General features: G+C 39.2%; 1 protein-coding gene across 2 annotated transcripts in view; it reads left to right on the top strand.

The window, feature by feature from the left end:
• Positions 1–8,566: 8,566 nt before the first annotated feature.
• Cblb (Cbl proto-oncogene B) overlaps positions 8,567–27,396 on the top strand; it is a 95,628-nt gene continuing 76,798 nt past the window's right edge. For both annotated transcript variants that reach the window (XM_052158829.1, XM_052158828.1), the window contains exons 1-2: positions 8,567–8,712; positions 26,226–26,382. In XM_052158829.1, coding sequence (XP_052014789.1) covers positions 8,603–8,712; positions 26,226–26,382 — 267 coding nt within the window. In that variant the 5' untranslated portion in view covers positions 8,567–8,602. The remainder of the gene's footprint in view (positions 8,713–26,225; positions 26,383–27,396) is intronic.

Genomic DNA, 27,396 nt, shown 5'->3' with positions numbered 1-27,396 from the left:
GAGATTAGTGCTGTCAGTATTATCTTGTGTGCTACATATTTACTGTTTATGAATTCTCATGTAGGAGGAAGTACTGACACAGTTTTTTTTTTCCATTTGGCTTTTATCATCTCATTTTTCTTTCTTCTGTCCCCCAATGTTATGATGTGACACACATACCCAGTTCTGCTTACCATGAATAGGCCTGGGGATGGTATGGTGAATTAGTGCCATTTTAGTTGTCACACGTAGGCACACAGTCGATACTTGGGGGATGGCATGAATCTCATGTCTTTCCATTCGTCAGTGTTGGAGAGTCAGCAGTGGAGGTGAGCTGAGTCTTTCCACTTCTGCATGTCATTTGTCTTTCCCTTGCCCCATTCCAGGGGAGCAACGTGGAGACAAGACAGCAGGCTATCCAAGGGGAAAACTTCCTGATTTCCAAATGGGAAGAAGGTGCTGAGGAATGGTTAGTGTGATGGGGAACTTTGTGCTTCCCCAGGAAGCAGGACAGATGTGTTTCCATTGCTTCTGTCCCTGAAGACTGCATGTGAGGGTGGCAGCTCTGATTTCCATCTGCTTGGTGACATTCTGTTTTGCCATTCATGAAGATAGAAGTGATAACGAGAAAGCATGAAACTGTCTCTGGGCTCACAGAGCAATTTAAAAATTTTCTGATTGAGATTCTAGGATTAAGCCCTATATTATTTTAATTTTTCTAAAGCAGTTTTTGGTAATTTTGAAAATAATATTTATCAAGGTTTGGAAACATTATTTATAAAATTTATTGCTGTGAATCTGACTGTTTGACTGAGTTTCTCTGTATGTGTGTGTGTGTGGTATGATCACATATAACATTTCTATCTGTTTTTGTCACTGGGTGGTAGTACATTTTTTTTTCCTATAGTTTTAAAATTTTATGATTTCTTCATAGTCAAATATTTTATATATATATATATATATATATATATATATATATATACATATATATATATATATATATATATATATATAATCAACAAAAACTTTTGTGGTAAAAAGTACACTGCAGTATGCTTATAATGTGATCTTTATTACCCTTCAGGGAAAACTTCAGGTCAGTAGATGTTCTTGAAAATACTGAAAAATTATAGAGTATATTTAATTGTATAAAAACAAAAGGAAAACCATCATTGACAGAGCCAAAATAACTTAAAAATAAATAAGTAAAACTAGCAGGCTCACAAATGTTTAAAGTAAAAGGAAACTAAGATTTTTTTTTCTGATGTGTCTGTGATACGGTTCTGTCATGTGATGAAGGGACCTATGTATTACTTTTGATGTTTTTACAATTAAAGTGGATCAGAAGCAATAAAACATGGGGATCACAGAGATAACTACTATACTACAGGGTTGACTTTTGCCTTATGTTTTTAATGGTAGGTTAATGTGGCTTATAAGTAACCGAGAGCATCTATTTCTTAAATTGTTTAATTCATTTTTATTTTTTATGTGTCTGCGAGTGTGCACACACACGCTGTGTATGCAGAGGTTGGTGGATAATCTGCAGGTGTTTATCCTCTTCTTGTGTCCTATGGGAGCAGGGGATTAAGCTCCGGCTGTCAGGCTGGCCTCAGGCATCTTACCTGCTGAGCCATCTCCTCCAAGTTCAGTATTCTGTTTTCAACTGCTATTCCTCTGAAGTCAAGTTTGTTTTGGTTTTTGATGCAACTCTCCGACACCTCACCCCAGGTCATGAGCCTGTACTTGAGTTTCTAGTCTTTCTTTCTCGTAAGAAAAAGAACCAATAATTCATGTTCTGAACATTTCTGTCTGAATCTCATCATGCTCACAACTTCCCACTTAGCCTGTAGACCTTTTGTTATACTTCACCTTTTATCTTGAGTGAATGAAAGAAGTATATTCCCTTTGTTTTTCCTGCAATAATTAGTAGTCTGGTCTACATTTTAAAGATTTATTACAAACAGATTCTGTCACAGAATGACAGATGATGAGGTTTCATCAAAAGATGCTTAATGCTTAAGAAAAGAAGGGTTATTTATTTAACTGAGGTAAAGTTTAAAGACTTTAAACAAGATAAAAGTTGGAGTCATTGTATAATACTTTAGTGGATTTTCATGGAAAATTTTCACATAAAACCATTAGCAGTAATCAGCAAACATACATTGATAATTCTGCTTTGGCATTGCTGCGAAGTTAAAATGCCCAGCATTAAAGAAACATTTAGGAGCTTGACGGAATGTGTAAGATAAGATTTATTATAGTCCTTCCCTTTGAGGGCATTGCTGATGTAATCCTAGAACTTTGCAAAGCCTATGAGAACAATTCTGTTCAACCCTAGAGCCTGCGCTCCCAGCCTAACTCACCCCCCTCCTTGAGCCATTGATCCCAGGCAGCTTCTGCACCACCCTGGGATCCTACCTTCTTCTTACGCCTGCAAGTTAGACCTGCAGCTCCATACCTCACTTACTTATTACAAGAGCTCAGTGGAGCAGTCGTTTTAGGTAACATTCCAGAATGAAGAATCAGATTCCAAAGGACTTAGTAACTTAAGACTTAGCAGCAGAGTGAGACTGGGGACCCATTAATAACAGACCGTAGAGCTAGACTCTAATGGAGGACATTTGAGTGACTACCCGACATGTATTTGAATGTCTTTTGGAAATTGTCAACATAGCAGCATAACTTCATATTTGAGTATTTTTAAGTATTCATTGGTAAAGTGTCTATTTGTAGCTGCTTGCTATTGACCTATCTGTTTTTCTCATGCGTAGAATCCTTATTTTTATCAGCTTTGCCTGAATGGAAACTTGTAGATTGCAATGCAAGAAGATGTGTAGGGATAAAAGAATGCCTGCTAAGCATCTCTGCTCTGGGCTACACATTTGAGCTTGACTTTTGTTCTAGAAGTCTTCTGGGTTGCCTTTATATTTAATTTCTTTTATAGTTTATAATCAACTTTCATATTTAATTTGTTAATATTTTAATATTAACAGTGAGATTTAGCATAGTATTTTTTTTATTTATCACTATACTTTGTTTTTATTTCCACTCTTTTCTGTATCCTCTTCTCCCTCTTCTTGTTAGTCTTCTTTCTCTCCCCAAGTTAACCATCACGCCACAGGTCCCAGGCAGCTAGCTGGTACACAGTCCCCAGGCAGATAGCTGGTACACAGTCCCCAGGCAGATAGCTGGTACACAGTTCCCAGGCAGATAGCTGGTACACAGTTCCCTGGTACACAGTTCCCAGGCAGATAGCTGGTACACAGTTCCCAAGCAGCTAGCTGGTACACGGTTCCCAGGCAGCTAGCTGGTACACAGTTCCCAGGCATCTAGCTGGTACACGGTTCCCAGGCAGATAGCTGGTACACAGTTTCCAGGCAGCTAGCTGGTACACGGTTCCCAGGCAGCTAGCTGGTACACAGTTCCCGGGCAGCTAGCTGGTACACAGGTCCCTGGTACACAGTTCCCAGGCAGCTAGCTGGTACACAGTTCCCAGGCAGCTAGCTGGTACACAGTTCCCAGGCAGCTAGCTGGTACACAGTTCCCTGGTACACAGTTCCCAGGCAGCTAGCTGGTACACAGTTCCCAGGCAGCTAGCTGGTACACAGGTCCCTGGTACACAGTTCCCAGGCAGCTAGTTGGTACACAGTTCCCAGGCAGCTAGCTGGTACACAGTTCCCAGGCAGCTAGCTGGTACACTGTTCCCAAGCAGCTAGCTGGTACACAGTTCCCAAGCAGCTAGCTGGTACACGGTTCCCAGGCAGCTAGCTGGTACACAGTTCCCAGGCATCTAGCTGGTACACGGTTCCCAGGCATCTAGCTGGTACACGGTTCCCAGGCAGCTAGCTGGTACACAGTTCCCAGGCAGCTAGCTGGTACACAGTTCCCTGGTACACAGTTCCCAGGCAGCTAGCTGGTACACAGTTCCCTGGCAGCTAGCTGGTACAGGTGCATTGCAGATGGCCTCTGCTCCAGCCTGTTTCCAGACCTCCTCCTGACTCACCTGTGGCTTGAAGTAGATACTGAGTCTTTAGTAGTAAATGGCAGCTCTTCTGCTTTGTTCTTCTGCTGTCTCACTTGCATACTGGACTTCTAAGATAAATCTTGTCAGTCCCCTTAGAGGTCTGGACAGAGGGAGGGAGTAATAATCAGTTTTATTTAAGACTGTCAGGGCTCCTTTTAATAGTAAACAGTTTTCAGACAGGAGAAGTGAAAGGCAAGGCTTCCATCAGCCACACCTCCTCCCTTCCTGAGCAATGAGAATGCCCCAGGTCAGCATCAGTTTGGCGCACCCTGAGCCTCTCTTGGAGGCACTGTCACAAAGGCAATAGGAGCGGCTCTCTAACTGGATGTGAGTTTCCTTTTAAGTGCCTCTGTTTATTTACATTATGGGATTCTTTGGTTTTATGCTCAATTGTTTCACCTTATAAAGAGTAGAAACGCACGGTCTAGCTTTCAAATGGGAGAAATGAATTATTAATAGTTTTGGATAAAATATCTTCCATGTCTTCTACCCAAAGCAGCATATTCTCATGAAGTTTGGACTTCACTAATTAAATATCTTTTAATGTTTTCCACTAATGAAGTATTTCTGCCTTTTTATTTCCTCCTTGGTTTGTGACAGCTATTTCTCCAATGTAGGAAACGAGCATCATGCAGTCTCATTAGATTACATGCATTGTGTATTAGTGGATGTCACCAATGAAAATTTGATGTTGTTAATTCATGTTTCAGCATTAACTCATTAAGTCACAATGGCCATAATTAAAGTGGGCCAGTAAAGTGTTATGAATTATTGTAAAGTTCACTTTGTGTATTTTTGTGCCAAACTTCACTAAAAGTAGCCTTGCATATAAATCCCTGTGTTAAACTATTTATTCTTCGTCCTTTGTGATGTCGACTAGAACCACCTAAACTACTTAAGACTTGCCATAATCGGTGAAGTGCCTTCAGTTTAAGTCATTTTCACAACCTTTCTTCAGCTTCAAAGAAATTGATTCACGCCATTGGAGAGGATACAGGGTTATAGGCTGAACCTCGGACAGGAGAGTGTCCTGCAGAATTGGTGAAGGCCTTGATATTATGGATGCATGGGACACAGTTTATTAACAAACAGGAAACTTGGCTTTGCTTTTACTCTCTCGTTTCTTTCCTTTTTTCTCCTTCCTTCCCTTTCTTTCTCCTGCAGTGTCAGCATCTTTATAGATCTAGTCTGCATTGCCATCTCCTTCTGACTGGCGGGTTTTCACAATACGTTTACTCTGAAATATTTTTTTTATGAACAAAGTTCCTCATAAAACAAATAAAAAAAGTCTCAATTTGTGATGGTTAATGGAAGATAAATAATAATGATGCCCTTTTCTTATAAATGACAGAATTCATAATGCATAATTACTTATATGGACTTTGAATTATATTGTAAGATTGTGGAGTCTTTGGGAACAGAATTCTTCTCTTGGTTGTGGTTGGATGGGAGAGTTTTAGTGATACAAATTAGTAATTAGTAATCATGAAAGCCCTTGTAATTACTCATCATTTCTGATCATATGGTGGCAAGTTAGACAGCTTTAGGAAGACTGTATCACTGTGGAATTGTGGAATGACTGTATGATAGGGACGATTACCTCAGCAGCAGATAATGTGTTCAGTGATGCTTTCTGTCTTCCTTTGAACTTACATGGTTAGAAATAATGTAATTTTGTATTTTATTTTGAAGGTTGAGTGTTGTTAAAAGCGGTGTGTCTAGAATACAGAGTTTCTTAGAGAATTACATAAAGCATGTACTGCAGAGAAAAATACAGAAATGTCACTGCCTGTTGATTGTGACACTAAATTTATATAATAATAGTATATTTCACTATCTTAATATGAATTATAACCTTCATGAATCAGTGTCTTTGGCAATGATATTCCAAGAATTTACATGTATGCAGGGTATATATACTAGGGTGTGTGTTTAAATATAGTATGATAGAATTCTAAATTCTGGCCTTTAAGAAAATTAAAATAACATGATATTGATGACTCAATACTTTTAACAATATGAGTTGGAGTTTCTTTAAAGAAAACAGGCTGTGTGTGTGTGTGTGTGTGTGTGTGTGTGTGAGGCTGCTTTGCATGGCTTGAGATAATCAGGCTGTGCAAAACAGCCTGACGAAATTATAGTCATCCATTTGAAGATAAAAGAACTGTACTCACAAAGAAGGAGTCAATGGTTTATATATATATATATACCACTTTTGTGTGTACTATATATACATATACATATGTATGTGTCTCTTTGTGTGTACTATATATACATATACATATGTATGTGTCTCTTTCTTTGTGTGTACTATATATACATATGTATATATAAAATGTGTCTATGTTTTATATATATGTATGTATATATATATATATATATATATTCGTGACTCTTAGAGACTCTAGATTATAGATTTACAAACTCTTACTTCTGTTTTAAAGTTAAATGTCTTAAGTCCGTCATCAGTGGACAAGCTAAATCGCTCCATCCTCTTTCATCTCCTGTGGCTCAGAGATCCAAGATTAGTGATAATCCCTGACTTTATGCTTCAGACTTATACATAGCAAGGCAAAATGAGAAACATGTGGATATGATTAAACAACAAAGACACACGGGACGGCGGCAAGCATTTTAGAAAATAAGGAACAGTTGCTTTATCTTAATTATAACCATATTCATTTTTCCTTCTTATGTGCCAATTGGAAGTTTGTTGGAAAACTAACCCTCTCACCTGATAATGGGACTTAATTCACTGCAGGTTTTCTAAGGTGACTTTATGTTTTCTCTAAGCACAGATCCTGAATGTCTTTGCCCGTTGAGGGAACGCACCCTTGCTGCTTGTATGGAGCAGAACAGTTTGAGTTGTCTCCTAGGATGCACGTCTTCAGACCTGCTGTCATTTTAGTCTGATTTGTGCTTGGATCAGGTTGCACTGAACATCAGTGCAGATGTATTTCAGGAAATGGAGATTGATTGGTGCACAGTGATAGTAAATCTGCAGATTGGTAACTTCTGACTCCTTACAAATGACATTTCATAGATGAAGTATACTATGAGACGGTTTGGCATTTTCCTTGAATTTAAAGTTACAATGAGAACACAATTTATACTTGATTGCTTCTTGTTACTTTTACTCCCCTGTTTCTTGAGTATCTTGGATTTTTTCCCCTCTGTTCATCTTATATATGTTTTAGATATGTTTTAGGAAGACTAGTACCTTCCGTCTTTAATTACAGGTACACATTACACAATCTCTTCTGCCTTTTTCTCTACTGTCATTAAGTATAGATACAGGAGAAAAAATGGTGAAAGCAGCATGATTTTTAGTGACAAAGATATTACTCAAATACAGTGTTTTAAATATAGCAAATTAAATTGCTCATATTTCTTGGGCATTTTCTTGAGGTCCCTACCCTGGTCCCCAGCTCACATTTGCACAAAAAATGGTTTAAGCTTTGAAACCGAATATGTGTGGGGGTGTTGTGGGGGTGAGTCTTGATTGGTGATTGTGAGTTAAATCAAATCTAAAGTCAATTCAAAATTAAAACTTAGATAAAGTTTGTTTACCATTCTGTGTTTCAGTTGCTTTTTCATTATCTCGCACTGTCAGTTCAGGCCTTTCAACATAGTTTGTGCTGTATACTTCAGACACAGTAAGAACTAGTGATAGTGATAGTGTGATTTGTGAAACACACATCTGCAGAAGCATGGGAATTAGAATGTGGATGTCTGCTGTTACTTCCTTTTTTTAGGCATCTCTCACCCTCTTGTCACTTTATCCCTCTGAGACATCTCATCGAGTTCATTTAGGCTCTCCTTCCCATGCAGTAGACTGCCTAGTGAGGAACACGTGTTAGAATGTCCAAGGGAAGTTTGAAAACACTTGTTTCCAAACCATACCATTAACTCCTTTCATTTGTAGATAGAAGAGACCAGTGAACTTGGAAAGACCCTGTCTCACTGATTGGCTCTCTCTTCATGTCAATTCCAAACTAAATGTCTTCTCATCCTATTTCCCATCAAGTCTTCTTTCCCAGTGCTGTGGTCCAGTGACCCAAAGTGAAAAGCGTAGCTTCTAATACTTTCTGGGCCCTTTCTTCTCCTTCCCAGCCTCTTCTTTCCACTTCGGGATGTTCGTGTGCTTGTGTGCCATGCAATCACATGACTTTCTCAACTCTCTGCTTCTGTCAAAATTTCCCTTGCTCTTCTGGACAGAAATAGCACTCTGTCTTAGCAGTCATATGTGGTTATGCTTCCCATGCGTTTATCTCTCCCATTAAACAGTGAGCTTAATGAGTGAGTACATGATTTTCCTTGATCATGTTTCTGTTAAATCAGTATATGGATAAAGGAAAAACTAAGAAGCTCTTAAAAATGTAAGTGAACAGGCAACAATTATAGACGGAGTCTCAGGTTTACATTAACCCATTTTTAGCTTCATGACTGTCTATTACGACTCAAATTTATATATGCCAAATTGTTCTTAAATATAGATTCCCATTAAAGGTTCCATGCCTATATTTACCTCCCTTCTTCTTTTCTCTTATACTTGACAGACGAAACCTCACAAAACTGTCCCTTATCTTCAGTCACATGCTGGCCGAAATCAAGGCGATCTTTCCCAATGGCCAGTTCCAGGGAGATAACTTCCGGATCACCAAAGCAGATGCTGCTGAGTTCTGGAGGAAGTTTTTTGGAGACAAGTAAGTAGAAATTGCTTTCATAGTCTATATCTATCTTTCTAGAGTCACCTAGTTGAGTGTATAGAAAAAGTAGTTGGTATTTTTGATAAGATTTGATAGTTTTGCTTGTTTGTTTTGGTTTTGTTTTTTATTTATTTGTTTTTTCATTGAACGATGAGGATTAGCCACGAGATTTTTGCTACTTAAGTGTTTTACCACTGAACCCCCAAAGCTTAGAAAGTGTTTGGAATAATTGCTCCTGGTATAGGCAACAAAACTATGTGTTAATAATGGAACATATAAATTTTATTGATAGTGTACATGTCAGATTAGACAGAATTTATATTCTGAGAGAATTTATTGAGTCCTTTAGCTCCAGGAAGCAGAGACACATGAAATAATTTGTGCGTATAATTTGTTATCACTTAATGCTCATCTAGAATATATATAAAAATGAAAGGTATAGGGAAATATTTACTTTAATAAGCATAAATAAGACTGTGGAGATAATTCAAGGAAAATTCTTGCTGTGCTAGAGGGAACTAGAGCTTGACTTCCTAGTTTTCACATGACTGTTGGTAGGCGCAGCAGCCCACTGGCAGGTGCAAATGAGAATCCTGAAGCCAGCTGTCAAGGTAGACTAACTGTGGTGGTGAGCTTAGGGTGCGATGAAAAACCTTCCTCACATATAAGGTGGAGGGAGAGCAATTGGGAAAGACAAACTCTACCTCAGGCTTCCTCATGTATGAATACACACATGCATCCACAGGGTTAGGCACTCCTCACAGGAGGAGCATGCCGAGCTTAGAGAACCTAAAAATGAAACAAAATGAAGCTGGGTAGCAGGAACTCCCTCTAGTTCCCTCAGTGCACCATGTGCAGGGTTGCACAAAGCCCCGTTATGTTTAACAAAGGCTCCACTGCAGGAGGGACCAGGAAGCTGCCAAGTGAAGACTAGGTGAAGGCATTTCTGATAAACACTTCTTACTCAGATGCTAATGTCCGTGAGCATGATAACACGGGGACGTGTTGTTGGGGAATGACTGTCTGAATTCATCACAACTTATTTAACGTTTGGAGAACTGTGCAACCTGCCCCAGATGTCAACAAAGGAGGCAGATGCTTCTCTGTTGACATCATAGGTTCCCTTTACCAAGAGTCCCTTCAGATGCTCTTGACTGTAGAGAATGCTACCCAGTAGGGAGGAGGACTGGTGGCTTCTACACTGAGAACACGTGGCAGCTGTCTCTGTCTGTCACATAAACTGAATTTAGACATGTAAAGTGTGGGCTGAGCTGTGGGCTGCTCAGTGCTGTGAGTGATTGGGTTAATCTGTGTCTTTTCCTGTCTATCTCGAAATGATTGGTCTATATAGCTTCTATATAACAACAAGAATATATGTAAATAGAGCCATGATTTTAATGTGCATACAATATGTTGGTGCCAAAACTACATTTTGGCTTGCTGTTTGAGAAGGGGCTTACCATGCAGCTTAAACTAGCCTGAGATTTAAGGTCATCCTGAGGCTGCCTCCCACGTGCCAGGATCATTGGCGTGTGCCTCCACTCCATTTTTGGCTTGAAATGAATATTAAATTCTATTTTTCTTTTCCAATATTAAAATGGACTTTTTGAAATGAAAGGGGAAACTGCCGTTTTATTCTAGTAATGTGAACATTCTGGGTTCTACAAACCCAGCTATTCATAACATTTCTATATCCATTTAAAGTGAGGGATTAATAGTTTCTTCCTCATGGGGTAATGTGAACTACAGAAGTATACTCATGAAATATGTATGAGTCTGCAGAGCAGAGTGGCAGATTCCAGAAGAATGCAAGCTCTGCACGTCCTGTATTAACTCTGAAAGCCCAGAGCACACATGGTGACTTTCAAAATCAAGTTTCTCTTACAGTTTCTGAAAATGTATAGAACAGGTTGCTCACAGAAATTCATTTTGAAAACTGAAATTCTGCTTTGTTATAAATTGTTAGCAGGCGCCTAAGAAATGACAACTTTGCTCAATTGTTTTTACAGTTATATTTTACAGTTATATTTACCTTGTTAGCACCTCATAGCACAACGAATTATAAATTTTAGACACTTTGGGTTTTCTTCGCTTAGCTACAGACACCAAGGGGCTGCTATTGTGTAGAACTATTACTTCAGGAAATCACTTAACCTACAGGCCAAGTGCTCTCCCTCCTTCCTCAGCCCTCCTACTGCCTGCTGAGTTTACAGACTTAGGAAGGCTGTAAATTGCCTTTAATGTTTTTTACTTTTGGGATGAACATTCAATTCCAGGCTACTTCCAGAACTTAAACAGAAGTGTAACTAGAGTTATAAAATGAGCAACACCTTTGCGAGATTATTGGAGAAACCTCCTTCATGGGTGGTTTTTCTGTAGTGCCCTGTGGTTTTTGAATTCATGAACGATGCATGACTAGTATAACTTCCCATGGGTTGAATTATTTCTCTTCATCATGCTCCAAATTGTTCATACTTACTTGATTTTCATCATAAAGAATTCCTGTTGCTTTTCCCCTATAATGATGATAAGTGAAAATGATTTCATTTAATCTGGCAGTGACTTTAAACTTCAGAGTAGTATTGTTTTCAAAAACAAACCCATAGGAGGTTGTCTCTATAAACAGATTATAATTTTGTAAATTGTGTTTTTTTGTTTTTTGTTTTTTGTTTTTTTGCTTAATGACTGTCATTGTGATTTACCTCCCTGAAGGGATAGTCATTTCTAGCAAACCATTTAGAATGAGTTAACATAGAAAACAAACCATTGATCATAAAATGTTATGATACTCATAAATATAATTTTAGGTCAGCCCTTATGAAAGCAGGGGATAGGAAACCAGCTTTCAAACTGTAGTCCTGTTCTCTGCCTGGGGCTCAGCATGGCAGCCATTAGAGAGCCTTGGGAACACAAAATGCCCATGACAGAGGGAATAGAAGGCCCTGCTTGTGCCAAAGTTTTAGAGAACTCCATTTAGTATTTCAAAAGTTTAGCCTTATCTTTACTCCCTGTTATTCTATTCACCAGGAGATTATTGTGATATGTGGTAAAATAACATTATTGAAGAAATCTGTCAAAATAAATTTTACAAATCTTCATATTTTGTAATAATGTTTATACTCCAGAAAAAAATACTGTTAATCCAGAAACATTTTCAGTCTGGCACATTTCCTAACTCACACAGGTATTTAATTGCCTAAGAAAGAGGGCAGAGGGGGAAGAAAGGCAGGTGAGAGGGGATGGGAGGGAATCCAGGGATGGCGGAAGGGGACAGTATAGGGGGGTCGGGAAGAAGACTTCAGGGCTAACATGCCCACACTCTGAAAGGTCTTTTTTCTCGGACCAGTAGCAACTGGGATTTCACCGATGGTGTGCAAGAAATTATTATTCAATGAGAACCACGCACTCCTGTCTCACTCCTTCCCTATGCTGGGGCATTGAGTCTCCACAAGACCTAGGGCCTCCCGTCTTCTTGATGTCAGATAAGACCATCCTTTGCTACAGATACGGCTGGAGCCATGGGTCACCCCATGTGTACTCTTTGGTTGGTGGTTTAGTCCCTGGGAACTCCGGGGGCTCTGGTTGGTTGATATTGTTCTTCCGATGAGGTTGCAAACCCCTTCAGCTTCTTCAGTCTTTCCCCTAACTCCTCCATTGGGGTCCCGTGCTCAGTCTGATGGTTGACTGAAAAGAGTTTTGTTCTTCAAGTTGAAGTTTAGAGGCTCCCCGGCTTGCTGTAACAGCCTTTCTGTTGGAGCCTCTGTCTTCAGTCACAGCTTCTGAGATCACAGTGCAACCTGTGGAAAGCCAAAGCAATCATTCTAGACTTCTGCCGGAACTGCTTTCAGGAATATTGGCTCTGAGACCACACCGAGCCTTTGGCCTTAGGAAAGGTTGATTTCTCTCTCCCTCTCCCTGTTTCGCCCATCCCCAAAGGCCACGCCTAGGTCATCTACCCAGTGTTTCCCTTTGCTCTCTTCTCTTTACTCTGTTAACTTTCCTTCCACTGCCTGGGTGCCTCATCACCCATGTTGTGCCCAGACACTTTGGAGGGTTCCTGACAGACTGTCTGAAGTGCTTGTCCACATTCTTATTAGGCCAAGCACCCAGGTTCCCATCTATTCTTTTAGCTTACATGGTACTGTGACACATTCCTGTTTCTAAGCTGAAGATTTTCCAAGAGACAGGACAGTCCATTTGAAGGCAAGGACTGTCTCATTTAGCTGCTTTTGTGGGCCTCGAGGATGTCTTAGAATATGTGGGCACTAATATTTATTCTCAATCTACGTGCATAGTTGGATGGACAGTGTCTGTTCTTGGTTCTGTTTGACCTGCAGAGCATGGTTCCTACCATTTCTCTATCTTTTCTTTGTCTCTTTTTATTCTACATTTTTTAAACATTTCTACATCTCTGACTCAGAAGTCCACTTTCTGGCTATTTCTCAGTCACTTACAAGCCTCCACACAGTTAACTACCTTAATCTCTGTGCTCTTGGTATTTTTTCTGAGTGTGTATGCTTGAGTATGATTTTACATGGGCTTGTCCTGCTCCATTTTTTTTTTTTTTTTACAGTTATGTCAAATTCTGTGATTTTTCTTTCTGGAATGCTAGTTCCATTTTCATTATATTCTTTAAAATGCTTCTTCACTTTGTTTATGTACATGTATAATTTGCCTGAAGGTATATCTGTGCACTATATGCATGTAGTACCTGCTGAGACCAGAAAAGGGGATTGGATCCCCTGTGACTGGAGTCACAATCTATCCTGTGGGAGGGGGGTGCTAGGAATCAAATCTGATCCTCTGCAAGAGCAGCCAGTGCTCTTAAATGCCCAGGTATCTGTTCAAGTCCATTTTCAGTAAAATCTTTAAACTTTTCTCTAAGTGGTTTTAGTGTTAAGGTACTCCTGTAGGACTGTGTACTGTAGAGATTCTCTCTTGTTCTTGAGTGGTGTCATATACATGAGTATGACACCACATTCCTACCCTAGCTTCTCTTCCTTGACTGGCACTCTACAGCAACTTTTGTTCATGGGACTCTTCCAGATGAATTAGCAGTTTTAGGTTCTCGTCTTTGCTCCTATTAGCCCTATCACATAAAGAGATTACTTTTGCTGAGACTCAGAGCAGTGAGGCTATGGAACCTGAAGAGGTAACTCCTGTAGCCAGGTGATGCCCCCCCAGTGGAGTGATAGAGATGCCAGCCCAACGAGAAAATGTTCGGTGGAAACATGTATCCTGTCTACAAGAAATGCAGGGCTAAGGGTGGAAAAGAAATTGAGGGAATGACCTGTATGAGTAGGTGCTGATTACCTAATTGGTTCTTGATTGTTTCAATAAAGAAGACAAGAGACAGTTGCTGTGTGAAGGGTAAAGGTGGGACTTGTGGATCCCAGGAGGAACAGAGGAGGTGCAGGGAAGGATGTTGCTTTTGACAGCTGTCTTTGGAAGGAGCAGAAAGCCAGTCATGTAAGACCTCAGTGCTCTTAGGGCCTGCAGCCTCTGCAATGGGCAGGGGCCGCAGAGTTTGGCTGTAGAGGTAGCTGTTAGTGATAACATTGACACAGGGTATTCTTCACCCAGCAATTGTGTTATCTGGACAGTTCTAATATATATATATAAATCTCAAGGAATAAAATTCTCTAGAATCTCTTCAAGTTCTTCCCTCCCATGACCCAACCCTCCCCTAACTGTTATAATCAGGTCTGCTGGTTTTGAATAAGCCCTTTCTTGCCTCCTGCATTTACCATTTTTAATATTTTATTTTTAATATTTTATTAAAAACCATTTGGATAATTACCATCTTTTCAGTCAGTTCCTAAGCTTTATGAACTCGGGTTCATTGCTTTGTGTCTGTATGTATTTCAGCAGAATGTGTGCTGTAGGCTTTCATGAACACTGGATTTCATCACAGAAGGCTAAGGGGAGAAGAGGTGAATGGCCTCATGGTCCACACGAGAGAAAGATGGAGACAGAGAGAAGGGATGGGAGGCTCTGCAGCACAGCCCTTCACCGCAGCCTTTCCTCACCCAGTCACTGGGCACACTCCCTGGTCTCTCCGTGTATCCCTTTCCTCTTGTCTAAAGTGCATGTGAGGTGGTGATGTCATCTCTTGTCTGGTGCTGCTGTGGAAACTCAACAGGATAAAAGCTGCCTATAAAGAGGGAAATATTGTCCGGCTCATAATGGGCCAACTGTATTGTGAAGCAATTAGGTAGTGTGGGTCTTTGATCTTACTTCAAATATCATCTATGTATTTGCTCATTCTAGAATTAATACAGTTAATCTTTGACTTTGATGAAACTTCCACACCTGGCAATGCAAGGAAAACCAAACAGAATTAAAAATAAAAATTGAGCGGTTCTAAGATCATGTGTATTCCCTTATAAGAGTGAGTTAAAGGTGCATGATCCTGCTGACCCCGGGGAAAATGGCCTTTATAGAGTTCAGTTATTGCCTCTGCCTATTACTTCCTGGGAGAGTGCTGTGGACTCTCTTTGGTTTCCTGTATTCACTTGTCACTTTTAATAAGAAACAAGGAAAATTATTTCTTTTCCTCTCCATTGAGTAAGATATATGTTCTAGGCTGTTAATTATATATGCTTCCCCATTATGGAAAAGACAGTCTAATTCTCTTTAATTAATAGAGTACTCAGTTGAAACTGAGGATTTTGATAGTGAAACTATACAGCAGATTCACTAGGAAAAAATTAACTAAGAAATGAAGTAAACTCAGAAGTAATTTCTTTTGAACCAGCTCCCATTTTTGTCTGTTTAAGCCATTTATAGTACTTTATCTCAATAAAATAATGTAGCTTAAATAGAAATTGAAAATTTTTTGTGATTGTTAGACTCACTGTCTAAAATGCAAAAGTACAAAAATGTGATTTACCAATTATAAACATTCTCTTCAGTTTGAGAAAGATAGGGAATAAGAAGGTGATTAATGCTTAAAATTATCCTTGGCCATTAGGAAGTGCCTACTTACTACATGTAGTCAATTAGCGTATCAGTGGTAGCTGATTCAACTGTGAGAGGAACATTTGACCTCCGAGGACTGAGTGTATTGTAGGTAAGGCACATTTATTAGTAAGGTGCCTGTCCAGCCTTTTCCTGGGGAAGTCCTGAGCTGACTTATTGTGGCCTCTGGCTAGTTTAAAGGAAGGAGAATTGTAAATTCTGTTTTGTAAATACATACACTCCCATTTTTTTCTTTGCTCTGAAATAAGTGACACTAAGCATTATCTTATTAAAATGAAGAACATATTTAAAGAGTGGATCCAGGTTAGCTAAATTAAAAATTAAATTAAGCAGAATGCTGGTCATATTTTGTTAATGTGATTAATGCCAGTGTCTGGCAGAGGATGCTCAAGGCATTATTGACAAATGTAGCTGAACTACATTATATTCAGAGCGTTCTTGGCAACTGTGGAATTCAAATACCAGAGAATAGGTTCTGCTCCCTTAAGGGCTCCCTGGCTCTGTCGGGGCTAGGCATATTCTGCTGCTGGTTCTCCGTCCAGTATACTATATTTGGAAGTCTCCACTTGTTGCTTTCTTTGCACTTTTATTTATTTATTTTTTTATGCAAAGCAATATTTTTAAGCCACACTTTCTTGGATCCCTGTGAAAAGTTGAAATTCATTGACAAGTTTAAGTTGAAGAGAATTCAGTTTGTGTGCTAGGGGCATCACACATGTATGGTGTGGCTAATACATTTTGACAATGGTCTCAAAACCTTAGTTGTATTCTTTATTACTAACTTATTACCAAGTACTTTTCCAGCAAAGGATAGTACTCAATTCACCGCTGGCCAATTTTCATGTTTATATAAATTATCTATTACTATACTAATGTACGTATTCACAATGTACATAACACAAATAAAATGATGCACTATACTATAACATTTTAAAGCTATATACAGGGAGCTGGAGAGATAGCTCAGAGGTTAACAGTAGTGGCTTCTCTTCCAGAGGTCCTGAGTTCAATTCCCAGCAACCACATGGTGGCTCACAACCATCTATAATGAGATCTGATGACCTCTTCTGGCCTGCAGACATACGTGCAGGCAGAACACTATATACAAAACAAATAAATCACACACACACACACACACACACACACACACACACACACACACACACGATGAACGGATAACGTTGATATTTGCTTCACATCCTGGTAAGCATGTTTGCATGTTTGCGTACCTCTAGTGTCCATGACTAACACCTACACGTGCACTTCATTTGAATATAGACAGTGGTAGGGTTCATAGGACTTCCTCGTACATGCCCACTCTATACTCTGTTAATCTCCACTCCTTTACCCTCTTTGTTTCCCACCTCTCTCCTGCGTCCCTTTCTGTCCCCAACTCCCACCTCTGCTTTCATCATGCTCTCTCTCTCTCTCTCTCTCTCTCTCTCTCTCTCTCTCGCTCTCTCCACTCCCTCCCTCCCCATCCTCAGTCCCAGCCGCCCTTCCTCCTGCATCCTCCTCCATCTTCCCCTCTTTTTGTGTATGCACAGCTCAATGAGAAAGTACATTAATGTTTTCTGATCACTTAAACAAAAATCGTGTCTCTAAACTGTTCCAGGAGTATAGTTTAGAAAAATCCTTATAACCTTTGTTTAAAACAAAAACCCAAAAGAGAATGAGAAATTATGTAATTATATTTTACTTAAAAAAATTAAATAGCCAAAATCACTCCTTCCTACAAAGCCCAAACTCCATGATTTTCTTTTCTGTAATTCCTGCCAGTTAATTAGTTTGGAGTTAATTCATTAATGAAAATGTTTAAAATTTGTGCATCTTCATTCTCAGAAATTCTTGTATGGTTTTACTTTTTAAATATCATTTATCTTAACAAAACCTGAATGCTAATAATTTAAAGGGGTTTTCTATAATAGTTTATAACCTCAGTATAATACTAAACATACTTCAAAACATTTGAAATAAATTACAGTGTACTTAAAAAGAAACTTCATATTAAATTCTTCCAAGAAAAGCTGTTTTACTTGGAAGCAGAGATCCAGTTTGTTAAACTCTGAGACCCTTTGCACCATTCCTGCTCTGTCCTGGATGTCTCCAACCTGGCTGCAGGACTTGGGAGAGAAAGGCAGGGAAGAGGAGATTGGTAGAGTCATTCTCCTGCACAGGCAGTATCCACAACACATCCCCCAGCACCCCCAGATGATTAGATGGGTGTGTTAATTATCCATTGGAAAAGATCTGGGTTCCTTAAGTTCTGTATCACTGACAATCACACAGTGCATGTGGGTACCACTGGGCATCCTCATAGAGAGAATGCAGGCTCAGGGAACACGGGAAGAGATGAGTGACGCTCCCATCACTGTCTTGCTGTGAATAAAACACATTTCTTTTGCTAACCCAGACTCCATGAAAATGAAAACGAATTTTCTAGAAGCTGGAAGCTGGGTATGTATCCCAGCCACTGTGGCACCCTAAACTGCGCTTCCTGCTGGTAGGAAAGCTAATTGACTTAAGAGCAAAGTAATTCTGTTTTTTCCCTACAGTCAACATATAGAAATGTATTCGTGGCTGCTAAATATTCATTACTGACTGCTGAATATTCATTTTCTGTTTAAATGTTGATTATCACTGCAAAGAACAGTAATGGTTTTCCCTGCTTAGTTCTAGTTCTGCCCTTACTCTTCAGTAATAAAGTCGTGTTTCTGCAAAACATTAAGCATGGCCTGTGCCTCTAGAAGGACTTTTTGGTAGACCTAAATGAGTGCAGTTTCTAAGGCTGGCTTAGAATATTGCTGGATGCTTAGTTCCTTTTCTTTTATACTCAGACTTCTACCAAGCTTCACTCATTGATACCTGACTTATTGGCCAGTATTAAGAGATTTAAGAGGAATTTTGGTTTTATTACTGGCAGTGTGGATGTGTGTTGTGTGTGCTCACACCTGCACGTGCACACATGTGTTTGTAACAATGAGTTCTTATTTTTGAAAGGAAGATCATTTTAAAACATTACTCAAACTTCGGTGGTATGATTTCCTACTTTTAATGTGTGTATTATTTAAATTTTACTTAATTTGATTGTAGCTGATCATAGGCATCGTGCTTTAAACATCAACAGTTGCATCTAGGGCACCTTCCAAATGCTAATGAACTTTCTGAGGAAACATTAGACCAGTTGCACTTGAGGAAGATGTGAGTAAATCCTCCTTGTTTTAAGACCAGAGTCTGCTGTTCCATGGTTCAGGACTATGAAATGGAAAGATAACAACAGGAATTTTAATGCAATTTTATAGGTGATGGGTTTGTAGCTTCTCTGCCTACTCCCTTCTGTCAGTGAACTATATTTCCAAAGTCAGAGAATAAACGTAAGTGTAGCAGTGGGGATTGGGGATTCTTGTTAGTGAGTTGTGTTTTTCCTGTTTAAAAAAAAAACAGTTAAAAAGCTGGATGCGGTAGCATGATGAGCATTTTCTTAAAGTTTGAGAGAAACACAGTAGGGCAGGCAAGCAGGAAATCTCAGTATCTGCCAGGAGGAGAGAACTGTGGACTAGGAAGACAAAAGACCGTGCCTTCAACCTTAGGGGCCAAGAAGATTGCTGGACAGAGGTCGACAAGCAGCCTACCTACGGCAGAATGCAGTGGGCATGTACATCCCAGAGAGAGGAACAGTTGTCCATCAGGTCATAGAAAGATGTCTTATTAAGAGAGGAAAAGACCTCGCCAGAGTAAAGAACAAGAGTGGCTTAAAATGTGAGAGCAGTTATGTGGACAATGTTATTGTGAAAATCAGTGACAACACAGTAAAAACATTTCCTTATTTATTTTTGCAAACATAAATTTCTGAATGTTGGCCTCAGACTGGACATGAGGTAATTGTCTAAGCCATAGAGACATCCTGATAATGCTACAGCAAAATGGCACAGGCTTTTTCAAACAGGAAAAGTCTGTATCACAAACGGTTTCTGAGTCTTTCTGTGGAAGTTGAGAAGTGGTTAGATCCAGTTCTGAACATCTCTGGGAACCATGGTTGTTTCCTGTGACATATGAGTAGTCCTACGGCATCTGTGAGTCTCCTCTGCTATGTCTGCCCTGCTGGAAAACAATTGGTTTTTTCTTAGTGATGGAGCAGCAGAGCAGTAGTAGCCGGATAAGAATCTATTTTCATATCCTCCAAGAAACGCAGCCATTACAAAAAAGATTGGATTTAAGTAATAACTATTTACAAAAATGTCAACAGACTTAGGAATCAGAGTTCTAATCGTCTGCATCCATAATAAAAATAGAAAATCAGACTCCCTAGTCTCTTCAGAACACCCTATTACATTGCTGAGCAAAGCTAGCCTTCAATTTGGAGGTACTAACACAGAATATCTGCTTGGTTAGGTGAATACGCTGAAAAATTCAACACAAAATTTAAAATAAGAGAAAGGTTAATAATACATGTAGGACAGGTTTTCTCTTCAATGCTGAGATGACATTGCATATGAATGAACTAGAATCAATTTTTATCAACTGCTACCACTACAGTGAAACTAACAAACAACAAAAGTGGTGATTTGCTTGATTCTTGTTTTTCATTAATTATTTTATTCCTTTACATTACAAATGATATCTCATTTCCCAGTTACCACTCTACAACCTCCTCATCCCATCCCCCTTCTCCCCCTCCCCTTTGCCTCTATGAGGTGCTCCTCCACCCACTTGCCTACTCCTGCCTCACCTCTCTAGCATCCCCCTTACTGGAGCATCAAGCCTTCATAGGACCAAGGGCCTCTCCTCCCATTGATGTCAGATAAGGCCATCCTCTGCTACATATGCAGCTGGACCCATGGGTCCCTCCCTGTGTACTCTTTGGTTGGTGGTTTAGTCCCTTGGGGCTCTGGCTGGTCCAGTTAGTGGATATGGTTCTTCTGTGAAGTTGCAATCCCCTTTAGCTCCTTCAGTCCTTCCTCTAGCTCTTCCATTGGGGTCAGTCCAATGGTTGGCTCTGAGTATCTGCATTTGTATTGGTCAAGTGCTGGTAGAGCCTCTCAGGGAACAGCCATTCCAGGCTCCTGTCAACAAGCACTTGGCCTCAGCAGTAGTGTTGGGATTTGGTGTCTGCAGATAAATTGGATCCCTTGGTGGGGCAGTCTCTGGATGGCCTTTACTTCAGTCTGTTCCATTGTTTTTGTTCCTGTCTTTTCTTTGGACAGGAAAATTTCTGGGTTAAAAATTTTGAGATGGGTGGGTGGCCCCATCTCTTAACTAGGAGCCATTCTACTGGAGGTGGTCTCTACAGGTTCTAACTCCTCTTTTTTGGGGTATTTCAGCTAAAGTCATCCCCATTAGGCCCTGGGAGCCTCTTGCTTCTCTTGCATCTGGGACTTTCACTATCCCTAGTTCCCCATCTTCCGCATCCCAAATTATGTTTTGATATTCAATAGTGACTTTAATGTAGCATTTAAGAGATCAGTGCATTCTGAATAAAGTATCAGAATATTAGTGACCCCTCCTGAGAGCCCACACAGAACCAGCCAGACCCAAGTAGTCACCACCTTCCCATAGACGTCTCACGTGGGAGTATGTTGGCATTGTTGAGAGTTAAGCAGCGTGTGATGTATTTCTTTTTAGTGACATTGGCTCCTCCTTGCTCTGCTCGTGGCAGCCCCTGTCCCTGCTTGCAGCAGAGCTGACTTCATTTCTCTTGCTCCATTGTGTAGGTGTTCATTCTGCTCTTGTGGCATTGGAATGGCGGTCAGTAGTGGGCTGCTTTATGTACCTTTTCAAAGTATTCATGCAAAGTATCCAAAGGCCTTCATCTTCAGCAGGCTCCCCGGCGTTTCCTGAGGTACTAGTAGTCAGTTCCGGACATGAAGTCGTTCACCTTGCTCCACAGCCCTTCCACACTTCAATATCACTTATCGTTTTAATATTTTGGGGGAAAATGAATTATCTGATTCACCTTTCCTTTTCTCTGATGAGCAGTGAAGTTGAACCTATCATTGTATGTTTGTTGAGCATTTTAGTAATTTTGTTTATAGTATCTTCTCATGAACATATTCCCGACTGTCCCATCCCCCATAATTCATCATTTACTTTATGCTTTGAATGTTGTAGGTCCTGTTTAAATTGTATGCCTATTCCAAATGTGTGCAGATATCTTCCTGTATCTCTTCTAAGAAAGTCTTGTTTCATACTTAAGTTTAAGATGTACCTCAAGTTGCTGCTGTGTAGAGGTCAGGATTCAGTTCCATCCCTTATTTGTGTCTCTCAGACCACCAGCATTTATGAAAAACATCTTATTGTCACCACTGTTTACAAATAGTTGACCTTATTTAGCAAGGCGCTGTGTGTGAGGATTTTTGCTTGTGAAGTGGCAGTTCTCCCACGTCTGTGTCCGGGTCTTGTTGCCAGTGTCGGATAATGTGAAGGATGGATGCTCGCTCCTGTTCTTCTAAAGATTTTTTTTATATTTAATCTTAGTTATTGGTGTTTCGCTGTGAGGTTTAGAATCTGTTTCTACCACAGCAATGCCTCCTGGAGGTTTTGACTGAGGTTATATTAAATCTATAGATCAATTTAAGGAGAAGTGACAAGCTTCTAATACTGAGCCTGTCAGCCTCCCGAAAGGCTATATCTCTTTAGGACGTTTTTATTTCAGACTCTGTATGTGTGCTGACCGTGTTCATCTTTTGGTATTCGCCACTCCCATAACCTTTATATCTTCAGGTTATATTGTGTCATTCAGAAGCTTATAGTTTTATAATCTAGGTCCGGTTTCTAATGATCTTTCTAGGTATCATGACGATGTTAAACATTGTACCCTTAAGAGTAGTAATTAAACAAAAAGTAGCTTATTTAACAATGTACCAGGAACACCTTTCCATGTTGCATATTGTTTTGTGCAGTTCCATTTGGCTGTAATACAGTCTTACATTTGGTCATTAAACATGAATTTCTTTGATTTTGGTTTGGGGGTATTACATGCAGCACTGCTATAAAGAAACAGGTAGAAGTATCTTTACACAATCAGATAGTTTTTCCAAAATGTTAGACACTAGTGGTGCACGGGCTAGGAATCCAGTTACCAGTTAGGTCTCTGGAAATGCTGTGTGAATTCTCTTCTTACCACAAGTGTGTACAAGTGCCTGGTTCCAGACGCCATTATTATTGCTCACAGTTACACCTTCATTGTGTGTTTTCCCCCACGTGTTGCACATAAAACCCATAGCCTTCCATGAACTACAAGTATCATGAAAGTGCTTTTCCTTCCTTTTGTTTTCCCTGTACTAATTTCCTAACTCTTTTATTCATTCCTTTCCCTTAAAATTGCAAGACTTCCACATGAGAATGATGTATGCTTTCTCTTTCACATAGGTGACAACCTAGATGACAAAGCCATTTCTTGATTGCTGATCCTCTGATCACCTTTACGTTTTGTTTTCTGTCATCTGATTGGTGTCCTTTCCTTATTTAACAAAGGATATTTGTGTTTTTTTTTTTTCTAGAAGGATTAAGATATGGCACCTACTAACAGAATGATAGCATAGTTTTATTTACCATGATGTTTTCTCTTTGGATATTATATGAAACAACTTTGCCTTTTTGTAAATCCTTAAGATTTCTGTAGTGGGTGAGCAATGGTCTCATCCTTACTGAGGTTTTAAAGAGTCTGAGACCATACTATTGAAGCAACTTTCTGGATACCCACTGGTCTGTCTAACATGTCTTGTCTTTTGAACATTATTATTTGTGTTTGGTTTGGTAAGATGTTTAATCTTACCAAACAAGTTTAATCCCCATGACCAACATTATGGAAGGAGGAACTCAACCATGGCACTCTGTCCTCAGACACCTCCCTGCACTCTAGAGGCGCCTGCATGCATAGACACAGGAATTAAGTACATGGAATAAAAATGGGTGTATTTTCCCAGTATACTCTGATGGTATTCTGTCTGCAGCTAATGTGATTTATAATGGCAGGAGGCAAATAGAACAGAGTAAATTTTCTGGTGTTGTGAGATACCAAAGCTCAAGTTCCCCCTTTCTGTTTCTGTGCATCTGCTTCTCTTCTTTCTCTTTGTTTTCGACCACTGCCAAGACACACAAGTTCACAGATAGCTGTGAAATATTTTGCCATCAATATATTTTTACTCTGGCTTCATTTTATGCCAATTGATGTTCATTTTTGTGAAGCAGACCCCAGGTGCAAGAGTTTGAAAACACTATTTTTTTCCTTTCTTTAAAAACGCCTTTGCACTTTTCTTCGGTTCTTTCTTCATGAAGCTAACCTGCCCCATGCCTCCGACCATCCCTGACACGGGATCTGCTGAGTCCACAAAAGTATAGGAATGCTACAGTAATGAGCCAGCGTGATAGACCAGCCACATAATGCTCTGGTTTCTCAGCCTTCCTTCCCAGCTTTAATTAAGGTTCTAATGAATATGTGCTTGGGGCTTAGGCTTTATCACAAATGAACTATGATCAAATCTCATTACACAGCTAGTGGGGGGAAATGTGTCTTTTTATGTTGGAAATTATTGCCCTGCAGTTGTATGGTAGAGCAAAGTTTTAGAAGTAGCTGAAATATACATTTTCCTCTGGAAAGTCTTGGGATATTCAAAGTAGGTTATAATCTGCATTAACTTTAAATATTGCATATGCTAATTTTAGGGTAACATTAAAATGTTTATCACAACCACATATTTTTTTAACTTTATATGTTACACACACAAAAGAGCAAATTTTTCCATTTGGCCAGCTTCTTTACAGTTTATGCTTTTTAAATAAAATAACATACTTGTCTAGAAAAAAGTTGTGTCTATGTCATTCTGAAATGAGTAGCTCTTTGATCAACATTTTCCCTTCTGCATGTTTTAATTTTAGTTCTCTGTGTTTGGTAAGTATTGGAAACTTTAGTTTGGGAAAGGAATATGTTCCGTTTAGGCATGATCATACAATGCAGCTGGCCTAACTACATATCTACACGTCTCTCTAAATCAGTAGCTTCCTAATATTACTAAAAAATTTCCTTGTGCTTTTATGACACTACCTTTTTTAAACCTTAATCAGAGTCTGACGTGCGTTTCTCCTAAATGGCGTCTGATGTGGTGCCTCTCTTCAGTTCTCTGTGGTTTCCTGTTTTTTTCATACATACATTAAAGTCTTTTGAGGTACTAAGCATCTTAACTTTTCTTCTTTAATCGTGCATCACACCTAAGCCTCCATGCAGGCCTGTCTGGCTATTTTTTTTTTCATGCTACTTCCTCCCACACTTCCCTGTAATCCCTCCAGTCCATGTTGGGTATTCCATCAGCATGGTTTCCTATTTTCCTCACTTGGGTCATCGAGCATTATCAATCCTACCTCCAAAGTGCATGCTCCTCAAAGCCAGAGGTGGTGTTAGGCCTTTCCATAGCTACGTGCCTCCAGCAGCATTGCCAGTTGGTAGATGTGGGCCATCAATGTCTCTGAGAGACACGCAGAATCAACTCCATTTGAAAACTTATTTAAATTGTTCATTCTCCAACCTCACCCCAGGTTCACAGCATAACTTAGGTTCCAAATTCTCTCTTACTAAATAAGCCCTTAAAATGACTTAGTCTATGCAAATGTTTGATTGTTGTAGATAATGATAATAATTCAGAATATTCAGGTTATAACTCTGTGTGATATTTAGTGAGAAAATGGGGACTGAGAGAGGCCAGGGATATTTTAGCTCATTTCTGCTCAGTTTCTCTAGAGACAATTGTAAAGAAAAAGCCAAGGTTTAAACCTGTGCTATCTTTCTCACACATGCATATAGATCTTGTGTCCTGTTTTGAAGGCTGAAATATAAATGTTTAAAGAATGAATAGTTTCTTCCTTCCATCTATTCATGAGTAGGAACTTGGCATGGTGAAAGGAGGAAAGGTTGCTAAGAAACAAATGATAGATGTTACAGATTTTCATGGTGGAAAGGAGGGTGGACAAGGGTTGGGAATTGCTGAGTTTTAGGAATTGAGAGACAGATGTTTCTCTCAAACTGTTCACTGGTCCTCAAAATTCTGAAGCATGTCAGTTCATGGCTTATTTAAACTGTTGCTGTATGATATATAAGATATATTTATTGGTAGGTAGTGAATAAACAAATTCATACAAGATGGTTGCATTTATGAAAGGTGCTTTCTAGTTGCATTCATAGGAAAGGTCTGAGGGCATGTATTTTTCACCCCTGCACAAAGCATCTGGGAGCTGGTAGGTGATTGATGATTAACCTGTCTTCAGCGTACAAATAAAAGAGTTCAGGATGGCTAACACTTTGACCCTAATGCCCTCTGTTTGATATGCTTTGAGATATCCATGAACTGAAAGAAAAACTAGAATTCTTAGCAAACACAGAATGATCACGTGAGCATATTCCATGGAGCCAGAATCATGAACCTGATTTTCAACTATTCCAATACAGATATGATACTGTTAATGTTATGGTTTGTGCTGTTGTGAAGGTCTGTCGTCACGGACACCGACTCCCTGACTCCTCCTTTTCCCTTGCACAGGACTATTGTACCATGGAAAGTCTTCAGACAGTGCCTGCATGAGGTCCATCAGATCAGCTCTGGCCTGGAAGCAATGGCTCTGAAGTCCACCATTGATTTAACTTGCAATGATTACATCTCAGTGTTTGAATTTGATATTTTTACCAGACTATTTCAGGTAAGATATATACTTATTTAATCTATTTATCCTCTCTTTCCCTCCTTTCCTCCAGAGCTTTGCATTTCTTTCTTTCCTGTCATATGCACAGAATATACACAGAGGTATGGACAACCTCAGTCTTGGTAGCCAGTGGTTTCTTCACATTAAGTAAGCACTTGGTCATTCCTCTACGTTTGGAATCAGACCTCTGGTACAAGCTTTACATATTAGGTCATGTGATCCTCGTAGGTTGCTTCTTAGCATTCTTGACTCATGGGAGGAATTGTTTTTAATTCTCTGTTTTATAAGGTTAGCCTTTTAGCCCAGTGGCTGCTAGATTGACACCTTTATAGGTGGGTGTCTGCCAGAGTTATATACCAACACCTTTTTGGTCTTTGCAATTTTTGGATCAGAAGATTAACAGTAAATAAGCCACTGTTCTATCTATATAGAATATTATGGTCTTAGAGCACTGTATAAATTGCTTTTCTCTTTCAACCAGTTGTAACAGAAATTTTTCCATACCAATAGGTGTTCATCAATATATTTTCCAGTTCCTGTATAATATTATATCACAACTTTATGCCTATATTAATCTATAAAATCTATTCAATTGTTTTCTTCTGCTTTTTCCAGTAAGTTTTTTATGTTTTTAATATTCATAAGTATTTTTACATGATATTCTAAAGCAGGCACCATAATAGTGAAACAGTCTTTTTTTTCTTATTTCTTATATATATCAAAATCAAATTCTCTAAATGTAAAGAATTGAAGTTTGTGTTTTTATGAACTTCCAAACAAAGTTCTGTTTTGTATATTATCTATGAGGTTGAATTCAAACACTTACAAAATGAAATCATCCTTATAAAATTATTACAATTCTAGTTATGATAATTATAGTAAATGTGGTAAAACTGAGTAGAAGCAGAGCTCATTTGTATACTAATGTATTATTTTAAACTGCAATATGATATATTTTGATTGTAATATGATTAAGTAAAAAGTTAGATTATAAGAGTGGCTTCAAGTTTC

Source organism: Apodemus sylvaticus, chromosome 15 (genome assembly GCF_947179515.1).
Source record: "Apodemus sylvaticus chromosome 15, mApoSyl1.1, whole genome shotgun sequence".
Taxonomy (NCBI): Eukaryota; Metazoa; Chordata; class Mammalia; order Rodentia; family Muridae; genus Apodemus; species Apodemus sylvaticus.
The sequence above is the reverse complement of the archived record's forward strand: the minus strand, read 5'-3'. Positions and strand labels throughout refer to the sequence as shown.